The sequence below is a fragment of the Mesoplodon densirostris genome, chromosome 4 (genome assembly GCF_025265405.1).
Source record: "Mesoplodon densirostris isolate mMesDen1 chromosome 4, mMesDen1 primary haplotype, whole genome shotgun sequence".
Lineage (NCBI taxonomy): Eukaryota > Metazoa > Chordata > Mammalia > Artiodactyla > Ziphiidae > Mesoplodon > Mesoplodon densirostris.
Window position 1 is genome coordinate 108,690,750 of NC_082664.1, and position 24,509 is coordinate 108,715,258.

The 24,509-nt window shown below is 42.2% G+C and overlaps 1 protein-coding gene across 4 annotated transcripts in view; it reads right to left on the reverse strand.

Moving 5' to 3' along the window:
* Positions 1 to 24,509, reverse strand: part of ADAMTS17 (ADAM metallopeptidase with thrombospondin type 1 motif 17) — a 354,869-nt gene that overhangs the window by 46,132 nt on the left and 284,228 nt on the right. For 3 of the 4 annotated variants that reach the window (XM_060096914.1, XM_060096913.1, XM_060096915.1), the window contains 2 exons: positions 23,835 to 23,994; positions 21,561 to 21,696 (listed from right to left, as the gene is read on the reverse strand). In XM_060096914.1, the coding sequence (XP_059952897.1) occupies positions 21,561 to 21,696; positions 23,835 to 23,994 (296 nt within the window). Of the gene's footprint in view, positions 1 to 1,426; positions 1,514 to 21,560; positions 21,697 to 23,834; positions 23,995 to 24,509 lie in introns of those variants that run through there. The other variant, XM_060096916.1, reaches the window with a different exon arrangement.

Here is a 24,509-nt window from a genome sequence, read left to right on the forward strand (position 1 = left end):
CAATGAGAGATAATAATTAGTCTCAATTAAGTTCTCAATAAATTACGTAACGGATTCCTTTAGCCACTCAACCCCGAGTGGCTTGCTGGGCCAAAGTCAGTGAACCTGGTCCAAAACTATTTAGAAACTTTGGATTGCTTTGGACAATTCATGTTCTGAGTAGACTAAAGAGAGTCTTGGCATGAGAGGAAATAATGAATACCATAACCACTTTCAATTGAAAATAATAATTTGTTAATAATTTTAATAGCTAATGAGCTACAGAAACCATGTTCCTGAGCCTTCCAAGTAGAAAGTAAAGAGATTCATTTTATTTCTGGCATTATTAAGTCTATGGCATGAAGTCCCCCTGCATGCTTTTGAGATTTTTATTCACCAAGTATCCTGTCAGAATGATCTGTTTTCACTAGATCATTGTTGCTTCTCCTTGATTTGTAAAAACAGGTTCCTAAGTGTCTGTTCTGCAAAGGTGTCTCTAATTGGGCTTTAAGGATTTCCCACCAACACGGGCATACGAGACTGGCCGCCCCCCACTCCACCATGGAGAACCAGAGAGAAAAGACTTCTACAGCAAGTTTTGTTGGACTGAGTTCTGTGACATCTTTTCCCTCCTCCTCCAAGTGTTGCATGTTGTCAATTTTTACTTTTAGGCAAATGAAAGAAAATTTTATTTAGAAAATTGTAGAGAATGTCCCAGTCCCTGGCAAAATATATGGAGTCACTCAGAGTTCAGACTCCCTTCCCTTTGCCCTCAAAGGCCTGGTCACGTTTTGCTGTGAATGATCCTTGTCCCTGGCTCTTCTGAATGAAAGTTTCCAGCACAGAGCCTTGTGCTTGTTAAGGATGAAACAAATGTTTTCTGAGTTTAATTGAATTCCATGGTTGTCAATGAAGAAAACTGAGAAGTGATCCAGAGCTTCCTAAAATGATCTTTGTGCTGGTCCCCAGGGTATCTCTGTCTACACTTTCACTCATTTTAGGAATCTCTTCTAGAGCCATATTTTTTGTTTACTTAGTAGAAATGATAAGTATAACTCATGCACATTGTAGAAAATCTGGAAGGTACGTAAAAATATAAAGCAAGAGAACCAAAGAACATACATGATCCTAATTTTCTAAACATATTTTCTTTAATGATGTCATACTATAAACAAATCATTTACTATTTTGCCTATTTCACTCTTGATAGCAGAAGCAATTCCTATGTGATCAAAAATATTTTCTCAAGAGTGATTTTTAATGCTTGCATAACACTTCATTGTATAGATAGAGCCATATTACTTAACTAGTGCATACTTCTTGGACATTTGGGTGGTTGCCAATTTTGTCCATTATATTTTGGATGATTTCCAAAGGGCAGAAGTTGAAGTCCTGGATCCAAGGTGATGAGTGATGCATTCAGAAGACCAGCAGGGGCTGCTCAGATCTCTGTATGACAGGGAGCTCATTACACTATGACCGGGATGTCTGTCCCACCAGCCTGTTGAAGCACCAGAGTAGGTATGCTTGTTCTCTAGATGAGGACACAAAGTATGTAAAGGCACCAGGGCAAGAAGGTCTCTGAAATCCTTCGAGGTCTCCCTTTAGTCTTCTTTTTTTTTTAATCAATGTACATACCCTTTCATTTGTTCTTCATTCCGGGCCATTCACCCTTGACCCCCATCTCCTGCTGTGGACATAGCCAGCCAATGTTTCATTAGAATGTGGCCCTAACAAATACACTCTCCAGTTATAACCTGACCAGCTTCAAGTCAATAAGCAGTAAGAACACACTAATTGGACCCTTCTCCATGCCAGATGTTGATTCCCAGCGAGATGAGGAAAGGGAGGCTCCTGTGAAGTAACCTGCTCAGGGTCACACAGTCAGTGAGAGGTGAGGGGGGCTCTCCCCCACACTCCACCCAGTCCTATTGTGATATGGCACAGCTACTGCTTCCTGGTACCTCAACACATCCACATGAATCCCAGCTGGGCATTTGTCTCATGCCCTAGTCACGAGTTCTCCCACAGGGCTGGAGCTGCCTTATTTCCCTATCAGTCTTTCCCACCCAAAGCAAGCTCTGAAAGGCAGAGAGGAGCTTCTTCATCTTAGGTTAGTCTCGACTGTTGCTCAGTTAAATCTGTTAAATGAGTGAATGAAGGAACAGCTTTAAATGCTCAGGCTGAGCTTAATGTCAGTGGACATCTCCAGGTCTCCCCACTTTTGAGTTACTGCCAAATGTGGGTGTTGTATCCTGTAAATTTTTATTTCCAGGTAGAGGGGACTTCTGCATTTTAAAAATCTTTTTTATTAATTTCCAACTCTATTGCTTTGTGATCAGAGGTTATTGTTTTTACTATTTCTGCTTCTAGGAACCTACTGATGTTTTCTTTGTGCATTTGAGAAAAAGGTGTGTTCTATATTATCAGGGTGTAGTATTTGATATATCTGATTTATCTTACTGATTATATTGTTTAGGTCTTTTATATCTTTCCTTATTTTTTATTTACTTGGCACTTGATCTGTCTTATATTAAGAGTCACCTATACCCAATAAATTTCCATCTATATTTCTTTGCACGTCCTGTGGTTTAGGCTTTACAAAGTAGTTGCTGTGTTATTTGGGGCATAAATATTCATTACTGTTATATCTTCATTGTTAAATATTCCTATCTCCATCTTTGCTTTAGTTTTACCTCTACAATTAAACATTTTAAAATGTCCACCATCAGCCCTTTTATCAAAGTGTCCCCAGCCATCTCTCAGTTAGATGAAGAGCATCCTATCATACAGGAGTTGGTAAACTATGGCCTGAGGGCTCAATCCCTTCGGACACTTGTTTTTGTAAATAAAGTTTTATTGGAACACAGCCCTGCCCATTTGTTTATCTATTGTCTATGGCTGCTTTTGTGCTACCATGATAGAGTTGAGTAGTTATGACAGAGATCACATGGCTTACAGAGCTAAAATATTCAATATCTTCACTTTAAAGAAAAAGCTGCTGAGTCCTGGTCTGGTAGCTTCCTCAAGAAGGGCTCATGGGCTCAGTATCCTAAGTTTCGGCATATTTAAAACTGTTTTTCTAAAGCCTTGATACTTGAAGGACAGTTTTGCTAGCTATAAAAACTTCAGTGCACATTCTTCTTCCCTGTCTTCTGTCCTGTATCAACACACCCTTACAATCACTGAGAACTGGGAGTCTGTGTGCCCCGCACTGGAACCACAAGGAGTGGGTGGGGGATGGAAGGGAGGGAGAGCAGAGTGGGTGCCGGGTTCTGGGAGAAGCTGTACGACTGGACAGCCACAGGTTTCTGTGGAGCTTCCGGATTGCATGGCAGCCCCCACCATGGAGCCCTGCCCAGAAGAGTCACATGACAGGAGGCTGACAACTCCCCAGGCAGCGCTGCAGACAGACCCACCAGGGGCCACCCTAGACACAGATGGAGGAGATCTGGGTCTAGTGGCAGCCCCATGGTGACAGGCCATCAGCCCGCCTGTTTTCCTGCTTCATCCACAGCAATATCATGGAGATCTGCTAAGTGTTCTGCCAACCTGACCCATGCCCCAATAACACTGTCTGACAGGCACTGAGTGTTCTCATTAACCCTCCCTCATTTAGGGCATGCACACAGTCTTCTTTTCTAAAGTGCACACAAATCGTTGATTTGTCCTCCAGTTGTGCCAGGGGTTGACAGCAGGCTGACGCTGCATTCCTCGGACTTGCCCATTTATCCAGTTGGGAAATTGAAACCCACCCTCAGATTTCTGGCTCTTCTCTCATCAGCCACAATTTCATAGAACCAATCGGCAGAGCCTTGGAGGTAACATCTGTAGAGTTCTGTAGCATCTTGGATTGAATTTCTTCCTGGAATTGGGTTTTGTACACTTCTGAAAAATCGTGATGATGACAGTGATCATAAAAAAGACATATTTAGCACTTACTGTGTGCCAAGAGCTCTCCTAAGCAATTTATTTCTATTAACTCATATAATACTCATGACAGCCTTATGAGGTGGGTGCTATCTATGTCCCCTGTTTTACAAAGGCTGAGTGGCCTGGCTGAGGTCCCCCAGTGGCAACTGTGAAGCTGGGATGGGAACCCAGCAGCTGAGCCCTCATTCTTGAACTTGGATACAAACTGTTTTCTGGGGCTCAGGCTCCACCTTCTCTGTACTGCTCCTGGCCGCCATGCTCTGGTACTTTCTTTTACCTGTCCCAGTTTTAATTCCATTCTCTTATGTTGAAAAGCAGCAGTGGGTTGGAGCAGGATTTTGGCCTTACTTGGCTTATCTTCCAGCTTTTCTTACTGTGAAGGTTAACTGAATAAAAAACAAAAAGCTATCTTTGTAGACACTTAGTAAGCAGGGCTCAGCTTGCAGGCCTCTGCCTGTCTGGCCTGAGCTGAGCTATCTGCTGAGGTTCCAAACTGTTTTCTACCTGCCCTTGCCCTCTGCCCCTTTCTCTGGTGTTCTTGGGCCTTTACATCTGACTAATCCAGGGCTGCCAGGTAGCCACTGGTTCTGCATCTGTCTCCCCCTTTATGTGTTATTGGGTCTGTCCATGATTATGGCATCTGAATTGAATCTTCCAGAATTTCCCCTACCTGCTGAGCTGTGTTGACTTTCTTTAGCTACGGAATCAGAACTAGCTCTACTTTGACCTTTATTTATTCTCTTTTCTAAAAGCAGAGGAGTCTGTGCTGAATCTTGCTCAGAGTTCCCTTTCCTTACTGTGGCAAACTGCAGAATGATACAATCAGTCATAGCTTCCCAGGTTTTGGTCACTGTCCTACCAATGACTCCTCCTTCCTGGTTTGTAAGAATTAAAGTCAGAGTGATGAACATTTTCACAGCATCCTTTATCTTCTGAGAGAAGAGCACATGGGGAGTGCTTTGTCTATAAACTTGGGCAACCAGCTGCCTGACCCCCCATCTCCATCTCCAGTCATGGGAGCCTCTGCTGTGTGAGTCCTGGAGCCTCCTTGATAATCTCGCCTGTATTTCACTTTGGTAGGGTCTCTGGCCCCAGCTGCCCTCTCCGCTCAATGGTCTGGGCTCTGGACCTTCTAGGCCTCCAGCCATGGGAGCCTCTGCTGTGTGAGTCCTGGAGCCTCCTTGATAATCTCGCCTGTATTTCACTTTGGTAGGGTCTCTGGCCCCAGCTGCCCTCTCCGCTCAATGGTCTGGGCTCTGGACCTTCTAGTCCTCCAGCCCCCAGAAGATAAGATAACTGATTACCTTTCCTTCCCAGATTAGCCACACACTTGTTCTACTGGAGTATTTTTGCATCTGCTGTCAAGTTCAAGTCACAGGATCCAATTCACCAATCTTGATTGTTCTCATCATACTTCTTGAGTTAAAATTTCAAGTAACCTTTGTTACCATATGCCAATGGCTCGCGGTATGGTACCTGAACCAGCATCGTCGGAAGGCTTGTTAGAAATGCAGAGTCTCAGATCCCTCCCTAGAGCTGCTGAATCAGAAACTTTGGGGGTGGGCCAGGCACTCTGTGGGTCAACAAGACCCCAGGGGGTTCTGCTGCAGGAGAACCACTGCGTGTGCTATGAGAATCATCACCTGAAGCCCATGCTTGTTTCTGACTAGTTCTTGGAGCATGGTTGTCCCTTAGGTCAACATTTGTCCTCCTTGACAACTCAGTGAGCAGGTGCAGCTGAAAGGTTTTCCCTCCCTGCTCTCAAGATTTAGTGTCAAGATCTCTCCAAGTGGCCAGGGAATGCTCCCTTCCCAGGAAGCAGATTAGGAGTCACAGAAAGGAAACACGCCTGAGCCATGTGCTTGGTGTGGGTCAGAGCACATTGATTTCCTCTGTGGTGTTAATTTCTGCTCTGAACACCACAGGGAGTTCCTCTTGGAAATTATGTACTTATATTTCACCAGGCTCCTTCCTTCAGTGGTATTTAAATTCAAATATAGGTTAGCAGGAAGAGGTGCTGGCAGAGGCCAGCATTTCACATCCATCCACATCAAGTAGAACCTCATCACTCTCACTCCCACTGCCTCACCAGCCCGCTTTGTACTGAGCCACTGAGGGGGACACATCTGTGAAGCTTCCGGTCACTCACGAAGCCATAACCCAAATTTGGGGTTTGAAGGATGCTGATACCTTTCATAATCCCTTTTCCTCCCCAAGTCTTACCCTCATCCTGCTGACGATATTATCTGAAGTCCACAAATACAGAGCTCAGAAATATTCATAAGGTTAGAAATGAACCACTCAAGATGGTTCTGCTGTTTTATTTACCCTAAAACACATGTAAATTACATAAACTTGTTCTGACAAGAAGAGGAATGTTAGCATAAACTAGGACCTTCCTCCAAACCTTCATTACCTGGAAAACACCACCATGGGTTATTTAAATTGTGTAGTTATACACTGTATTAAAAGTCTGTGTGTGTGTGTGTGTGTGTGTGTGCGGTGCCTTAAGAAATGATGGATAACACATAAATGCTGGGGTCCAACAGCTGGCTGATGTTTATCATTAATAGAGTTTTGTAGCTTAGCAGGGATGATGGTTTTGGCTAGCATTCATCGAGTACTTACTCAGGACGGAGGAATTTATAGGCATTACTTCACCTAATCGTCTCAAGATTTCTATGAGAGAGGTTCTAATTTCCCAATTTATAGGTGGTAAGATCAGGTAACCTGCCCATGAGTTTGCCTGTAGCTAGTGGGGGCTCTGGAGCCTGAACCCATGTTTGCCTCAACCGAGTCCATGACCTCAGTAACCCCCCATGTGAGGCCACCCCTGGGTAATATGGAGAGAGCATTGCACTCTTTTTCTGATTAGCTACTGAGCCTAACAAATTGTGTGCCTTGGTTCCTCCACATAATAAGGATATAATGGTCTTTTGTTCCCAACTTTGAAACAAATCTATTTAAATAAAGGCCATAGTAAAGCATGATGGGTGAAGGAAAGATTTAAGAGATTTCTGCAGGAACTGATGCTAAGAGAATGGAATGGAAAGGGCTACTGGGAGGGTTCAGGGTCGAGTCAAAGTCAGAGTCAGATCAAGTCAAGGCGGGCGGGGGCAGGACACAGCATGGATAAATCCACCATGACTGTGCTGAGGCAAGGTGAATGATTTAACCAGGGGGTCCCAAGCCAGCCTCTGACTTCCGCCCTCTGTCAATGGAGCATCTGCCCCCCCGCAGTGTGTAAACGCTCATGGCCCTGGAATGAAACCTCATTTTCAACACAATGCCACTGACCATGGATGTGAGCAATTCTGGGATGGCTGAGGCCCTTTCCCTCCACTGGTGCTAAACAATCCGTCCATCTGTTCAAATGACTCACCAGCCCTCCTAAACCCTGGATGCTGCTGGGCACTGGAGAGAGAGCAGCACACCCAAGTTTCCAGTGCCCACCTGGCACACGGCAGGTGCTCTACAAGTGTTTGCTGAGTGAATGGGACACTGACAAGGTCCTTGCCCTTGTGAGGAAGAAAAATAAGGCAAACAATAAACAAAAGGGTGACACAGGTGTCCTGCCTGTACATGGTGCCCAGCCCAGGCGAATTCATTGTTCAGCCCCAGTGGGCATGTCGGAGGGGTCAGAGGCTATGGGTTTGAAGCCTGAATAGGCAGGTTTAGTTTCTTACCCAGAAAATCTTGGACTTGTGCCACAGACGACCTCTCACCTGTCCCGTCCCTTTAACTTGTGCCACTGCTCCCTTGGGTCTGAGGGTCCCCCTCAGCCTCTCTGAGCCCGACATCACCCGGCTGGGGGTCAAGAGGGAGTCATCATGGTATTCATAGGATGGCACCCCTGCAAGCACAGCTCCCTGCACCCCAACACTCCACACACACACACACACACACACACAGGCTTCCTGGGAAGCCACCTTCACATTGAAACCCCTCATCTTAGACAGCAGAATTCCTGAATTTTAATTTCTTTTCCAGCATGGGTCCAGATAACACTGAGAATAAGCCAGAAAACTGAGCAGCTACAGCATTTAGCAAAATTGCTCTACTGTTTAATTTTAAAACCATGTGTTTCACTTCCAGATAAGGCAGCCACCACAGCTTCCCTTCAACCCCCCTCTCAGCCGAAGGCCACTACAATGCCATCTGCTGACCTCTCCAGTCCCATTTTAAAATATCTATTTACAGGTGCCCTTGTCAAAAAGTTCTTTTTTATGCCATGGTAGAAGCAGGTTGTACTACTTTTAAAATGAGAATGGTGTAGCAGAAAGTATGTAAGACTTAAAGTAGGAAAACCTTGGTTTGAGTTCTACTTGCTATGGGTATGACCTTGAGTAAGTTACTTAACAACCAACTGTCTTGACGACTTCATCTGTAAGATAGGGTGATGACTCCAACTTCCAGCCCCCTCCCTTCTCCCCTTACTGATGACAGGCAGGAACGGACTGGCTTACTCCCACCCTGCCCTGGATTTCTGCCACCTCCATAATTTACATCTTAGCAAGAAGCACACAGGTCCTCAGTTTTAAGATTCTCTGTTTCTACAATAAATTCATTTTCAAATATTCTTTTGAGAGGAAAAAACGTTTCTCTGGGATTTATAGGAACAAACTGAATTTGCAGTAGGGAAGCAGAAGGACAGTGAATAGAGCTTAACCAGCAGCTGATGAGATCACAACCTGGCGGCATTTCTTTTCAGCCATCACACCTGATCAGGTTACACTCCAGGAACTGGCACTTTTGTTGGTACAATTTTGGGGTTAAAATAACCAGGAGAAGCCTGGGTTTGGTAACAGGTTGTACCACACCCAGGAACTGAGAGTTTGGAAAAAAACTCTCATGCTTTGAGAATCATATGGCTGCTGATGTTGAAAGTTCACATCCAAGAGTAACATTCCCGTCAGGCTGCCTTTCTCACCAGGACACAGGAATTTTCCAGTACAGTAGCCCTACTGCTAATAGCCTTGCCGGCACTCGTCCTAGCTGGACAGCGTCCGCTGGATGGTCTTTCCTAGTCTTTGTTTGATCATGACGTCAGCATGTCTCTATGTGTTCAGGGTGGAGGACACGTCTGCTGGTTTTCCTGCCCAGTGTTGTCTTCATTTTTCTGGTAACAACACCTCGGTTTTCCTTTGGGTGTCTACACCATGCCGCTGGAGAGCATAGGAGCCAAGCCAGCCCCATCAGACCTTCTCCAGGAAGGTGGACTCTCAGCGGAGAAGCTCCTGGAGGGGAGGCAGTGTCCTGTCCACTGGAGGTGCCTCCGAGATCCCCCCCCCCAATATGTTTTTCAGCATCTCTTCAATTTTGGGAGCTACTCCATATCTTTTCTATATACTCTTTTATCTTTTTGGTACATTTTTAGATTCAGTTCCTGTTGCCTGGGATCAAAGAACCTCAGATGTTCTTGAGTCTAGCATTTGCTTTACCAAAGACAAAGCCCAGTGAGCTTTAGAAGTTGGTGGTCCCAGGGCACCTCCTTCACATTTCCATGCTACAGCCAAGGCTTCAGAACAGGTGGGAGGCTGGTGGAGCAGGAGTTCCATTTGCAGCCATGTCCTTAATGAATCAGGTGGTCTCCTGCCTCCTACCACACTTGATCGTCTTCAATGGGAGGAAGAGGTTGGTGGAGTGTACTTTTCTGGTGCAGGTGTAGGGGCACCCTGAGAAGTTCAACTTGCAGGGTAGGGGCACCTTGAGCCTCCTGCTGGGAGCACCTGTCTCTAGAAGCTCTAGGAAGGGTGTTTCTAAGATCAAAATTCTACTGGGGAAACAGCACAATTCTCATAGCGATTCACAGGACACAGTGGCACATCAAAAGTGAATTGGTGAAGGACCATGCAGTCATAAGCCCCACACGGAACCAGCACTTCCCTTTCTGACACGACCATGGAGAACTCCTCCCTCTAAGCTTGCCGTGGGCCCTACTGTGGCAAGAACAGATATCATACCTTATTCTTGATCTTAGGGGTAAAGCATTCAGCCTTTCACCATTAAATATGATGCTAGCTATGGCTTTTTTGTAGACATCCCTTACCAGGTTTAGGAAGTTCTCTTCCAATCCTAGCTTGTGGAGTGTTTTTATCATGAAAGTGTCATGTATTTTGTCAAAGTCTCTTTTTGCATCTACTGAAATGATCATTTTTTTTAAAAAATATTTTATTGATAAAGTGTATTACATTAATTGATTTTTCAGATGATACACCAACCTTGCATTCCTGGGATAAGTCTTACTTGGTCATGGTGTATAATCCTTTCAATATGATGCTGGATTCAGTTTGCTTGAACTTTGTTGAAGACTTTTGCATCGATATTCATAAGAGATATTGGTTTGTAATATTCTGTAATATTCTTTTTTGTGATGTCTGTGTGTGGTTTCGGTATCAAGGTAGTACTGGCTTCACAGAATATGTTGGAAAGTGTTCCCTCCTATTCCACCTTTTGGGAAGAGTTTGTGAAGGAGTGGTGTTAACTCTGCTTTAAATACTTGGTAGAGAGGGCAGAAAGCAAAAGGAAGAAGAATTACAATCCTGCAGCCTGTGGAACAAAAACCACATTCACAGAAAGACAGACAAGATGAAAAGGCAGAGGGCTATGTAACAGATGAAGAAACAAGATAAAACCCCCCCAAAACAACTAAATGAAATGGAGATAGGCAATCTTCCAGGAAAAGAATTCACAATAATGATAGTGAAGATGATCCAGGACCTCGGAAAAAGAATGGGGGCAAAGATGGAGAAGATGCAAGAAATGTTTAACAAAGATCTAGAAGAATTACAGAACAAACAAATAGAGATGAATGATACAAAAACTGAAATGAAAAATACACTGGAAGGAATAAACAGCAGAATAACTAAGGCAGAAGAAAGGATCAGTGACCTGGAAGACAGAATGGTGGAATTCACTGCTGTGGAACAGAATAAAGAGAAAAGAATGAAAAGAAATGAAGACAGCCTAAGAGACCTCTGGGACAACATTAAACACAACAACATTCGCATTATAGGGGTCCCAGAAGGAGAAAAGAGAGAGAGAAAGGACCCGAGAAAATATTTGAAGAGATTATAGTTGAAAACTTCCCTAACACGGGAAAGGAATTATTCACCCAACTCCAGGAAGCGCAGACAGTCCCATACAGGATAAAACCAAGGAGAAACATGCTGAGACACATAGTAATCAAATTGGCAAAAATTAAAGACAAAGACAAATTATTGAAAGCAGCAAGGGAAAAACAACAAATAACATACAAGGGAACTCCCATAAGGCTAACAGCTGATTTCTCAGCAGAAACTCTACAAGCCAGAAGAGAGTGGCATGATATACTTAAAGTGATGAAAGGTAAGAACCTACAACCAAGATTACTCTACTCAGCAAGGATCTCATTCAGATTCGATGGAGAAATCAAAAGCTTTAGAGACAAGCAAAAGCTAAGAGAATTCAGCACCACCAAACCAGCTCTACAACAAATGCTAAAGGAACTTCTCTAAGTGGGAAACACAAGAGAAGAAAAGGACCTACAAAAACACCCAAAACAATTAAGAAAATGGTAACAGGAACAGACATATCGATAATTACCTTAAACGTGAATGGATTAAATGCTCCAACCAAAAGACAGAGGCTTGCTGAATGGATACAAAATCAAGACTCATGTATATGCTGTCCACAAGAGACCCACTTCAGACCTAGGGACACATACAGACTGAAAGTGAAGGGATGGAAACAGATATTCCGTGCAAATGGAAATCAAAAGAAAGCTGGAGTAGCAATACTCATATCAGATAAAATAGACTTTAAAATAAAGAATGTTACAAGAGACAAGGAAGGACACTATGTAATGATCAAGGGATCAATCCAAGAAGATATAACAATTATAAATATATATGCACCCAACATAGGAGCACCTCAATATATAAGGCAACTGCTAAGAGCTATAAAAGAGGAAATCGACAATAACAGAATAATAGTGGGGGACTTTAACACCTCACTTACAGCAATGGAAAGAACATCCAAACAGAAAATTAATAAGGAAACCCAAGCTTTAAATGACACAATAGACTAGATTTGATTGATAGTTATAGGACATTCCATCCAAAAACAGCAGATTACACTTTTTTCTCAAGTGTGCATGGAATATTCTCCAGGATAGATCACATCTTGGGTCACAAATCAAGCCTCAGTAAATTTAAGAAAACTGAAATCATATCAAGCATCTTTTCTGACCACAATGCTATGAGATTAGATATTAATTACAGGAAAGAAAATGTAAAAAACACAAAGACATGGAGGCTAAACAATACATTACTAAATAATCAAGAGACCACTGAAGAAATCAAAGAGGAAATCAAAAAAGACTTAGAGACAAATGACAATAAAAACACGATGATCCAAAACCTATGGGATGCAGCAAAAGAGTTCTAAGAGGGAAGTCTATAGCTATAAAAGCCTACCTCAAGAAATGAGAAAAATCTCAAATAAACAATCTAAGATTACACCTAAAGGAACTAGAGAAAGAAGAACAAACAAAACCCAAAGTTAGCAGAAGGAAAGAAATCATCAAGATCAGAGCAGAAACAAATGAAATAGAAACAAAGAAAACAATAGCAAAGATCAATAAAACTAAAAGCTGGTTCTTTGAGAAGATAAACAAAATTGATAAACCATTAGCCAGACTCATCAAGAAAAAGAGGGAGAGGACTCAAATCAATAAAATTAGAAATGAAAAAGGAGAAGTTACAACAGACACTGCAGAAATACAAAGCATCCTAGGGAGACAAAAGACCTGTATGCAGAAAACTATAAGACCCTGATGAAAGAAATTAAAGATGATACCAACAGATGGAGAAATATACCATGTACTTGGATTGGAAGAATCAATATTGGGAAAATGACTATACTACCCAAAGCAATCTATAGATTCAATGCAATCCCTATCAAACTACCAATGGCATTTTTTTACAGAACTAGAACAAAAAATCTTAAAATTTGTATGGAGACACAGAAGACCCCGAATAGCCAAAGCAGTCTTGAGGGAAAAAAATGGAGCTGGAGGAATAAGACTCCCTGACTTCAGACTATACTACAAAGCTACAGTAATCAAGACAATATGGTACTGGCACAAAAACAGAAATATAGATCAATGGAACAGGATAGAAAGCCCAGAGATAAACCCACGCACCTATGGTCAATTAATCTATGACAAAGGAGGCAGGAATGTACAGTGGAGAAAAGACAGTCTTTTCAGTAAGTGGTGCTGGGAAAACTGGACAGCTACATGTAAAAGAATGAAGTTAGAACACTCCCTAACACCACACACAAAAATAAACTCAAAATGGATTAGAGACCTAAATATAAGACTGGACACTATAGAACTCTTAGAGGGAAACACAGGAAGAACACTCTTTGACATAAATCACAGCAAGATATTTTTTGATCCATCTCCTAGAGTAATGGAAATAAAAACAAAAATAAACAAATGGGACCTAATGAAACATAAAAGCATTTGCACAGCAAAAGAAACCATAAACAAGACAAAAAGTCAACCCTCAGAATGGGAGAAAATATTTGCAAATGAATCATCAGAGAAAGGATTTATCTCCAAAATATATAAACAGCTCATGCAGCTCAATATTAAAAAAACAAACAACCCAATCCAAAAATGGGGGAAAGACCTACATAGACATTTCTCCAAAGAAGACATATAGATGGGCAAGAGGCACATGAAAAGCTGCTCAACATCACTAATTATTGGAGAAATGCAAATCAAAACTACAATGAAGTATCACCTCACATCGGTTAGAATGGGCATCATCAGAAAATCTACAAACAACAAGTGCTGGAGAGGGTGTGGAGAAAAGGGAACTCTCTTGCACTGCTGGTGGAAATGTAAATTGATGCAGCCACTATGGAGAACAGTATGGAGGTTCCTTAAAGAACTAAAAATAGATTTACCATATGAACCAGCAATCCCACTACTGGGCATATACCCAGAGAAAACCATAATTGAAAAAGACACATGCACCCCAATGTTCATTGCAGCACTATTTACAATAGCCAGGTCATGGAAGCAACCTAAATGCCCACCGACAGATGAATGGATAAAGAAGATGTGGTACATATATATGGAATATATATATGTAATGGAATGGAATATTACTCAGCCATAAAAAGAATGAAATTGGGTCATTTGTAGAGACATGGATGCATCTAGAAACTATCATACAGTGAAGGAAGTCAGAAAGAGAAAAACAAATATCGTATATTAACGCATATATGTGGAACCCAGTAAATGGTACAGATGAACTAGTTTGCAGAGCAGAAATTGAGACACAGATGTAGAGAACAAACGTATGGATGGCAAGGGGGAAAAGCTGTGGGGGTGGGGGTTGTGGTGTGATGAATTGGGAGATTGGGATTGACATGTATACACTGATGTGTATAAAATTGATGACTAATAAGAAAATAAATAAATAAATATTTTAAAATATAATAAAATAAATAAATATTTGGTAGAATTCATAAGTGAAGACTTCCAGTCCTGGGCTCTTCCTTGTGGAAATTTTTTGATTAGTAATTTAATCTCTTTGCTTGTTATAGGTCTATTCTTTCTATTCTTTATTTAGTTTTGGTAGTTTGCATCTTTCTAGGAGTTTGTCCATTTCATGCTCATTATCTAATTTATTGATGTACAGTTCATTGGCATACAACTGTTCATAGTATTCCTTCACAATTTATTTTATTTCTGCAAGGTCTGTAGCAATGTCCCCTCTTTCATTTCTGATTTTAGTAATTTAAGTGTTCTCTGATTTTTTTCTTGTCAATTAAGCTAAATGTTTGTCAATTTTTTGTTCCCTTCATGTAATCAACTTTTGATTTCACTGATCTTTCTCTATTATTTTTCTATTTTCTATCTCATTAATTTCTGCTTTAATCTTTATTATTTCTTTCCTTCTACTTGTTTTAGGTTTAATTGCTGTTCTTTTCCAGTGTCTTAATGTGGAAGGTTAGTTATTGACTTGAAATTTTAATTTAATTTTATTTTATCTTATCTTATCGGCCACGCCATGTAGCATGCAGGATCTTAGCTCCCAGAACAGGGATCAAACCCGTGCCCCCTCCAGCGGAAGCGTGGAGTCCTAACCAGTGGACCACCAGGGAATTCCTCATCTTTTTTAATATAGGTGTTTACAGCTGTACATTTCTCCCTAAAGATTGCTTTAGCTGCATTCCCTAAGCTTTGGCATGTTGTGACTTTATTTTCATTCATCTGAAAGTACTTTCTGAATTTTCTATGGTTTCTCTTTCACCCACTGGTCATTGAGGAAGTGTTTTATTTAATTTCCATGAATTTGTGACTTTCCAAAATTTCTTTCTGTTCTTGAATTCTAATTGTATTTTTTCCTTTTCTGTAATTGTGACATAAAAATCAAATGCAATTATCGAGTGCTTAATAACTCGGAAAAGAGAAGGACCTCTTAATGGGCCCCATGGTCCACAAGCAAAGCATTACTGAATGGGAGAATTTGGTTACCTGTGAAACTGGTGTCTGGGAATTCTCTTGTCCTCTGTAATGATCAAAGGGAGGGATGTTCAAATGATCAAAAGGTTTAGGTATGGAGGAAAAGAAGAAAACAGAAGTTTTAAATTCAAGACAAGACTCTGAAATGCTTTCTTTCTCCATTTGGGATGTTTCCTACTTTAGACAAATAAGTAAAGGCTTCAAAACTTTATTATTTAATTTAAATACAGTGAGGTTCTAGAATTTGGGTAGTATCGAAAAGAAGTTCTGGAATTCTTTCAACTAAATTTTTCCTCACCATTCACATACTACCTATTAGGCATATAATAGATCACTAATGCTATTCATTTTTCCCCTCAGGCACTTTTTCTGTACTTCACATGGACTGTGGGGCACCCCTCATCCCAAACCTCTGGCCACATGTTCAAGTATGTGGAAAGTGGGCCGAGCCTGAGAGATGGGAGCCCCACTCTAGAGATTCCTAGGCTCTTACTGCTGACCCGTGGGGACATACAACCCTAGGCCTTGCCCTCCCTACTGGTGAGGAGTCCTGAGTTGCAGGCTCCTGTTCTGAAACATGGGGCAGGCAGTACCATGGGTGGCTTCCTCCAGACTCCTACATTCAAGGCATGGTGAACAGAGGAGTGACAATTAGATTTACCTATTTTATTTTAGAGGAAAGCAGGAAAGAAAAGCTTTAAGTTTCATACCAGCTAGAAATGGATTAAACAATGGTATCTTTTCAGATTTTGAGTCCCTTAAGAGCCACATGTTACAGGCTTCAACCTTAAGTCAGGAGCACATACACACACAGACCATGCTTTCATAAAAACATGAGGGATTCCATTTGGTTTTAACCTAAAATAAGGCAAACTGGTTAAAATAATTGAGCAAAGAGGACAAATTTAAAATCCAAATACACTTGCTTGCAGACAACTATTCAATTCAATTCAATTGCCAGTAAGATATTGAATATTCTTTTTTGAATCACCCTAAATCCATGTACAGTACAGTATATACTGCCTAGGAAGAAGTTCAAATCATAAATATGATAGGGAAATATCTAATAGCTCAGAAAGGCCTTTTCAAGTAGCCAATAAGCTCTACAAGACTGCAAAATATTAAATCTGGTGAAGCATGAGCTATGTGTTCCAGAATGAGTCCATCTCCCTGTCATAGCCCCCCTCCTTGCTCCAGGACAAACTGGAACTGGGTCTCAAGGAGCTAGCACACAAGGCTACTCTCTAGATGCCAGATGATGGCAGGGCCACTTCCCTGCAGACTGTAGTCAGCTAGGTGAAGGCTGCTGGCCAGAGTCATGACAGCTGATCTGATCTGTGATTTCTTCCTCTCCTGCCAATGTCAGGTCCAGGTTTGCCAATATGTTTGTGTTGCTGTACAAGATGCTGGAGAGAGGCCATCTGCCCTGTGTGTCAGATTCCAGACTCCACATGGTTATGGCAGGGTTTGAGAGAAGTATCCACAGAGTGAGGGGCAGGACTAGAATAAAGAGGTGTTAATGGTGTGAGTTGGGAAGGTAAAGGGAACTGTCGGGAACTCAGTGGAAAAAGAGGGTTGAAGAAAATTACAGGGAGAATCAGGGGAAATAAAGAAAAACAAGGGAAAAAGACAACCATCTCTGTTTTTTTAAAGGTCAAAGAGTAAAAATCATATAGAAAGGCTCTTTCACCTTGCCAGGTTCAACAGCGTGCTGCATTTTTGCTTTTTAAATAAAGTTTACACCATTGGGTTCTGGGCTCTTCTTCCAGCTGACAGGCTCTGTCTTCCAATCATGCCCACCCCCAACCCCCTGAAGCACCCATTTTTTCTCCGGACCCCACACTTCTCCAAACCCCACCCCCTGACCCAAGTTCAGTTTCCACTTACGGATTACATCTCTCTCTGATTGTCTAGCACTCATTTTCTAAGATCAATCTCTTTACTCTTCTTCACTTACTAGCCTAAATCCATATTACTCTATAGTTTTAAGAAAGACTCATGACAACTAGATCATGCTATGCAATAACTCAAGTTTTACTGTCCAAATATGTTTGTGTGTGTATATATATATAAAATATCTGTACATATATATATATATATACATATATGTATATTGTGTATGTATGTGTGTGTATATAAATAAATAAAACTGGCATTTGCAAGAGCTTTAAAATCTATCAGATTGCACGTTTCTTTAGCCAAACAATAAATACTCTTTGATGAGTCATGACACTTCACTTCACTTTAAGAAACAGTACAGGGCTTCCCTGGTGGCGCAGTGGTTGGGAGTCCGCCTGCCGATGCAGGGGACGCGGGTTCGTGCCCCGATCCCGGAGGATCCCACATGCCGCGGAGCGGCTGGGCCCGCGAGCCATGGCCGCGGAGCCTGTGTGTCCGGAGCCTGTGCTCCGCAACGGGAGAGGCCACAGCAGTGAGAGGCCCGCGTACAGCAAAAAAAAAAAAAAAAAAAAAGAAACAGTACAAAGTCAGATGGTTCAAAATAAACGAATAAACAAACCAACAAATAAAACCAGACTACAGTAGGCATCCAGGCATTTCTTTTCTAGGCTCTGAGGCAAATTCCAGGTGCTGTCTTCTCTTTTATCAATTTTATTTTCTCCTCTGCTTTTGGAAATTCCGTTCATTCTTTAAGTCTGATCCACATGATTTTACAGAGTTGGGAAGGGGATGAGAGGGCGTGGGACAGAAAGGAGAGTGGTGGGAGGGAGAAACCTAGTATTTATCAAGTTACCTGAGAGTAAAGACCTTGCCTGTCTTTCTCACCTCTAAATACCCTGGTACCGAGAACAAGGTCTAGTGAATGAGAAGATGCTCAATAAACACGTGTTGAATAAACGAAATTACTGACTCTGTACTGTGTGCTGAGGGCCATGCTGGATAGTTTTAAAAACAGTACTGAATAATTGGTCAATAAAAAGTAACTCAGTATAACAATATGCCCTCCTTTGTATAATAAGAGAATGCATTCCCTGAGGTGGTACCTTCAGAGCTTGGGCTCATGCTGAGGCTGTGATCCCAACATCTCAGTGGGCAAAACCAGGGTAGATAATAACTTAAGGCAGTGCCAGCAAACTATCACTCATGCGCCAAGTCTGGCCTGCAGATTGTACAGCCCAGGAGCTAAGAATGGTTTTCACATGTTTAAAAGGATTATGAAACAAAACGAAAAATAGACAGCAGAGATTGAATATGGCCTACAAAGCAAAAATATTTACTATCTAGCCCTTTACAGTAAAAGTTTGCTGACCCTTGTTCTAAGGAGACACTAAGAATGTGCTTCTGAAGTTAGTTATAATCTAAAGTGTGCTTGGCTTGGACTTGTGTTCAAACATGGCGAGACTGCAGGCCTGGGCTCTGTGAGCACTCTGGAGCCACACACACAAGCTCGATGTTCTTTGTCCAAGCTTAGAGCAGCTCCATGGCACCAATAATGTAGAGTCTGCACCTTTGTTAACTCTTGCTTGTTCATGTGACTCTTTTGTAGGTGTTTTTCTACATGATTTTCTGGTTAGTTTTGCAGTGCAACAAAGTCTTCTCCTAGAAAATCTATGGGTGGCAAAATCACCAACCCACTTGGTGTAATGATTAGAGGGCTTTGTTATGGAGCTTTGAATTCATCTGGCTCTAGCTGAAGTACTCAAGATGTGACCTCTCTTCCGTCTTTTATTAACTCTGGGTAATTTTTGGTTGTTTTTAATTCATTGATGATTTTCTGGTCCATTCTTCCTCTCCTCTCCTTCTGTGATTCCAATTATACTTATTTAAAATGGCTGATATTTTCCCACAGGTAAATTATTAACCATCTTTTCTTTCCATTTTCCAGATTGGATAATTTCTATTCTTTGGTCTTCAGGTTTATTGATCTTTTTTTCATCATCTCCAATCTGCTGTTAGACCCATCAAGTGATTTTTTTAAAATTTCAGATACTGTATTTTCTAGTCCTAAAATTTGGTTCTTTTTCAGTGTCTCCTTTTTGCTGCTAAGATTTCATATGTGTTCATTGATTATGATATTTTTCCTTATGTCTTTGAGCATAATTACAATAGCTGCTTTGAAATTCTTGTCTGCTAATACCAACATACATGTCATTTTGGAGTCAGTTTCCATTAATTGCCTTCTCTCATGAGTATGGGTCACATTTTTCTGTTTCTTTGTATGTCTAGTAATTTTGAATTGTATCCTGAACACTGTACATGTTATGTTAATCTATAGAAGTGCTGTTCAATATTAATAAAACATGAACCACATATGTAATTTTAATTTTCTACTATCCATATTTAAAAAGTAAAAGAAACAGGTGATTTTAACATATTAATAAATTTTAATAATATATTGTATTTGACCCAATGTATTCAAAATGTAATTATTTCAACATGTAATCAATATTAAAAATTATTAAGATATTTTACAATATCTTTCCATACTAAATCTTTGAAGTCTGGTATGTATTTTACATTTATAACACATCTTGATTTGGACTAGCTAGTGGTTACCATATTGATCAGCACAGCTCTAGAGTATCATTCTAGGAGAATACTGAGGTTTGGTCCAATAGGAGCTACTCCATCGTTATGGGAAGCAGAATCATTGACTGACAGTTTTTAAACTTTATTCCTTGGTGTTTCACAGACGTCCTATGGGCCTACTGTGAGATGAAGGGAACGCCGAGTACACTGGGCTACTCTTCCCCATTATATATGCATCTCAATTCAATCAGAGCAACTCTGATTTCATGTTTCATATATTTCATTTCTGTGCATAATTTAAAAATATTTTGACACTAAAACAATATGAAAACATAAATGACTGTAAAATATGATTCTTGAATGGGTCCCTAGGATCTTTCTTGCTCAATCATGCCCTTGAACCCATGCTGACCTCTCCTCTTCTAGAGTCACTTCTTCTCTTTTCTAATCATATCACAAGAGCCAGCTCTCTCTGCTTTCAGGAAAAGCGACTGTGGTTTTTCTGATATTTAAGTCTTCACGCTTGCAAGTCCTTCCTTCTTTGACCCCACATGTGTGTGATTGATTGACTGATGGATAGATTGATCAATCAACTGATAGGTTTGCTGGATGGCTGTTCACACCCAGCATGCTCAGGACTTGCAGAAGTGAGCTGTTCCTCATGGCCATCAGCGTTAGGGTAGGATTTCATTCTTAATTTTAAAAGGACCACATAAAACCAATGAAACAAGTCTCGCCTCACTTTCCTTCCTGTCTTCCCGCTTTCATTCATACACATTTTACCAGTCTGACAAAGAAAAGAGGGTCAGCCCGAAAACTAAATGCTTTGTGAAACCTTTTCACCAGGCAAGTGGTACGGATCAAGCTTAAGAAACCCAAAAAACTGCCAGGTTAAAAGTCCAGCCTCTTTGCAAAAGCTAAACATGCCTAACCTGATGCACAGAACCACAAAACAAAAACCATGCACCTCAACCTAGAGCAGAACGGGAGGCCAGTGGTGATATTACATAATATAACAGAGTCAGATGCAAAGTTACATAATATAACAGAGTCAGACGCAAAGACCCATTAACGTGGAAATAAGGAGGCTTAACTGATGAACACATTTCACACAATTCTTCTCAGCTGACAACCCAAGAGAATTCACTTCAGAGCACACAAGTACATGGCCATGAAAGCTAGGGTTGGAAACAGAAGTTCTGATGGATCCCAAACAATAAATAACTTACTGACATTAATTTCAGCCACTGAAATAGACCAATCAAAAACACTAACCTATGTACACCTACTCACGGGTGCTCATACTATGACACTGATTTCCTTTTTCTCCAAGACACGGTAATTTGCAGGAGGAGTTGACATGTACCAGTTGAAAGTGTGCGGGATGGCTATTTCTTTTTTCACAAGATGATATTAATGGCCCCCTATGAGATGCCTTCCAGTGAGGACTGTACACTTCTATCAAAGTTCTGGTTTAGTAGCCAGATATTCAGTATTTTGAGCAAGCAGAAATCACTCAGCAACAACAATGGAACACAGACCAAGACTGTGGTATTAACTGTGCATCACCGTCCCCCATTCATGGGCATTGCTGTTTTACCCTGGAGGCTCCAAGCTTGAGAACACAGCTCCTTACCGTGACTGGCATGGGTGCAAGTTGCACCTTCGGATCTGGGGCTCCGGACGGCTGGCTTGAGGGCAGTCACTGTCGTTCACCAGAGTAGTGGTCTTGTTAACAATCCGTGTGCAGGACACAATGGTTCTGCGTTCCCCTGGAAACCAAACCACACAGAAGTGAGAAGTCGTGGTACACACACCTGGTAAGGCCATTCATTCACCTTATGGAGGAGTGTTCAGGTGCATGTTTTGATCAGTTTGTCATTTAAAGTGACTATTGTAATGCCTTGTTGTTTGTCAGAGAGGGAGAACCATAATCTTTGGAATGAGGGTGTGTGAGACATGGCAGGGGCAGCATGGGGCAGGAGAAACATTCCAGAACAGGATCAGAAAGAAGCAACACTTCAGATCAGCCATGTCCTTGGAAAGCTTGGGGTTCATTGAGGTCAAAGTTGTGATTTGGGTCTTTAGTTTCCAACAAAGACTGCCAATCTCTGTATCTGTTCATTTGATGTTTAAAGTCTATGGAGATCTGGTCTTGATTAAACAACTGTATTATCAGCCCTCACCAGACATGATGGCTACTTATTACAGAACTCCTACTTGCTGGAGAGAAGTGAGGAACAGGAAGGCTAGTCTGAAGGACACAGACCCAACCTGAGAATTTGTCTCTCCGTCAACTGCTGCTCGTGCCTAAGCCTCACGTGCTCTTGGGAAGCTTCACTAACAGGTCACCCCAGCTGGATGTAGTCATTGTTCTGGGTGTTCCCAAAGCACCGTGCACACTAGTTGGCCATGACTTTGTTAGGAGTGGGGGCGAATGATTGGGAGCTAGAAGGGCGGCCTTTGAAGCCAGGCTGTCTGGGTTCAGACTTGGCTTACTCACTAGCACAGTGAGCATAGGATTGCTACTTAGTCCTCACGTTTCTGTGCCTTGGTTTCCTCCACTGGACTGACTCGCTTAACTTCCCTATGCCTTAGGGTGCTTTAGGGATGGTTAAAATGAATTGATACATATAAAATGCTTAGAACAGAACCTGGCAGGGGTCAACACTTCATGTTAGCTATATTCCTATTGTTATTATTTGGGAAGTGTCATAATAAAAGATTAACAGGAAGTCAAGCATGACTATATGGATCCCACACTCCTCAATCAATCTGTCTCCTGGGGAAGTTGTCATGGAGAAATGACTCGAAATTATGGAGCCCTCAACTTGTGTAAGCAGAGAAAGCACGGAGCCGCCTCAAGCCAGATTTCTGTTTGGACTGCAGGTCAGGGAGCCATAAACGGATGCCAGTAGTGACAGCAGCAGAACAGTACCCCCTTGCCCCCCAGCCAACGGAGCCTGCTGACTCTTCCACTTGGGCCACGCTTAGTTTTTAGCAAGCTGCCCCAGTGGAAAAGTTCGGTGCCAGCAGCTCCGCAGGACTGAGTGTCGGTGAGGCCGTGCCCAGGTCCCACCTGCCAGCCCACCCTCTGGGTTGGCATTCCAGAGTCCAGGTCAACCTTCTGTTCTAACTCTGTGTCCATCAAAAATTCACCCATCCTGCATCCATCCCCCATCACCCTTCTGTGTGTCCCATCAGGGTGACAGAGTACGCTGTACTAAGGGGGCTGCTGGCTAAGAGTTCAGAATGCTTCCAACCGCTCCTCCTAAACAACACAGTAATGACTACGATGCCTTTTGTTCATATTGATTTTTGCAGTATTTGAGTCTCCTCCCTGCAGTGGGCACGAAGGCTGATCAGTATAGAGAGAGTAAATCATCTGCTAATATATGGAGGCAAATCATGAAGCCAGGACTCAGGCTCTGAACGTTTCACTGGAGTTGGAGGACGTTTTCTTTCCATTGTATTACTGTTGGTTCCATTGGTTTCCCTGTATTTCCATTGGTCACTGGGGCAAAAAGGAAAGGGTATTTGAGGGTCAGAAGCATCTTCCAGCGCCCCTCTACCAAACAGCAACAGATGGAAGTCTGTTCTGTTCATTCCCAGGGTCACCTGTCACACTTGCGACACAACCATACATCAGCCAAACCTCCCCTCGGATCAGCATCCAAGGGCCCCATGCCATAGGCAAAGCTGGGCACAACTCCAGCATGGAGGAGTTTGGAAGACTCTGCCCAAGTGTTTTGCAGAGAGGTTTGCAGTGGGACGTGGTTACATTCCATGGAAATACAGGTTATGTGGCCAGCCTTTCCCAGGCTCTGTGCACCCACCACGGAGTGCCCTGAATCCACTTCTCTGTTCGACAAAAACCCACAGCCCACGAGCCCGTGACCCTACTGCTCACCTCCTCCGCACTGCACACTGCAACCTTCCCAGCTGCTGTGGGTCCAGATGAACAAGGAGTCCTGCGGTTTTTCTGGTTCACTTTGATTTTCAGCAGTGTAGTTTACGGGAATGGTGTATTCGTAATGAATTCCATAATTTTGGTCATGAAATAACAACACCTGGATCAGCAGCAAAATAAAAGGCCATTTTGAAATAAAGCGAAAGCTCCCAGGATTGCTGAACTTGCAAGCCAAGCCGTGCTGTGGCTGTCTCCCTACCAGGGGTAACCTGTTCTTTTCAGGGTTTCAAAACAGGTTCATTCCAGGGGCACACCTTTATTTCAGTCTTGGGTTCCCTAGATACTCAAATTCAGGGCAGAAGCCTATGTAAACCATCGGCAGGGAGTTCTACTCTTTTCCACTGGAGAGAGGACTGGTTTAGACGAGGGATTTGGGGATTAGCAAATCTGTGGGCCCTAACTGCACTTTACGTGGAGAGCTGCTCCAGGCAGAGCAAAGTACCCGTTCCCACAGTCACCCACGAAGCTGCCCTTACAGGGAGAGAGACACAAACATACTGCTTTTCCTAAACAGGCATCTGAACAAGTAGGGTTATTCTACTTCTTTGAAAATGAACACCACTCTTCACACCCCGAGCACCAGTCACTGCTATGTGTAAGGCAGGCTCAAGGGTA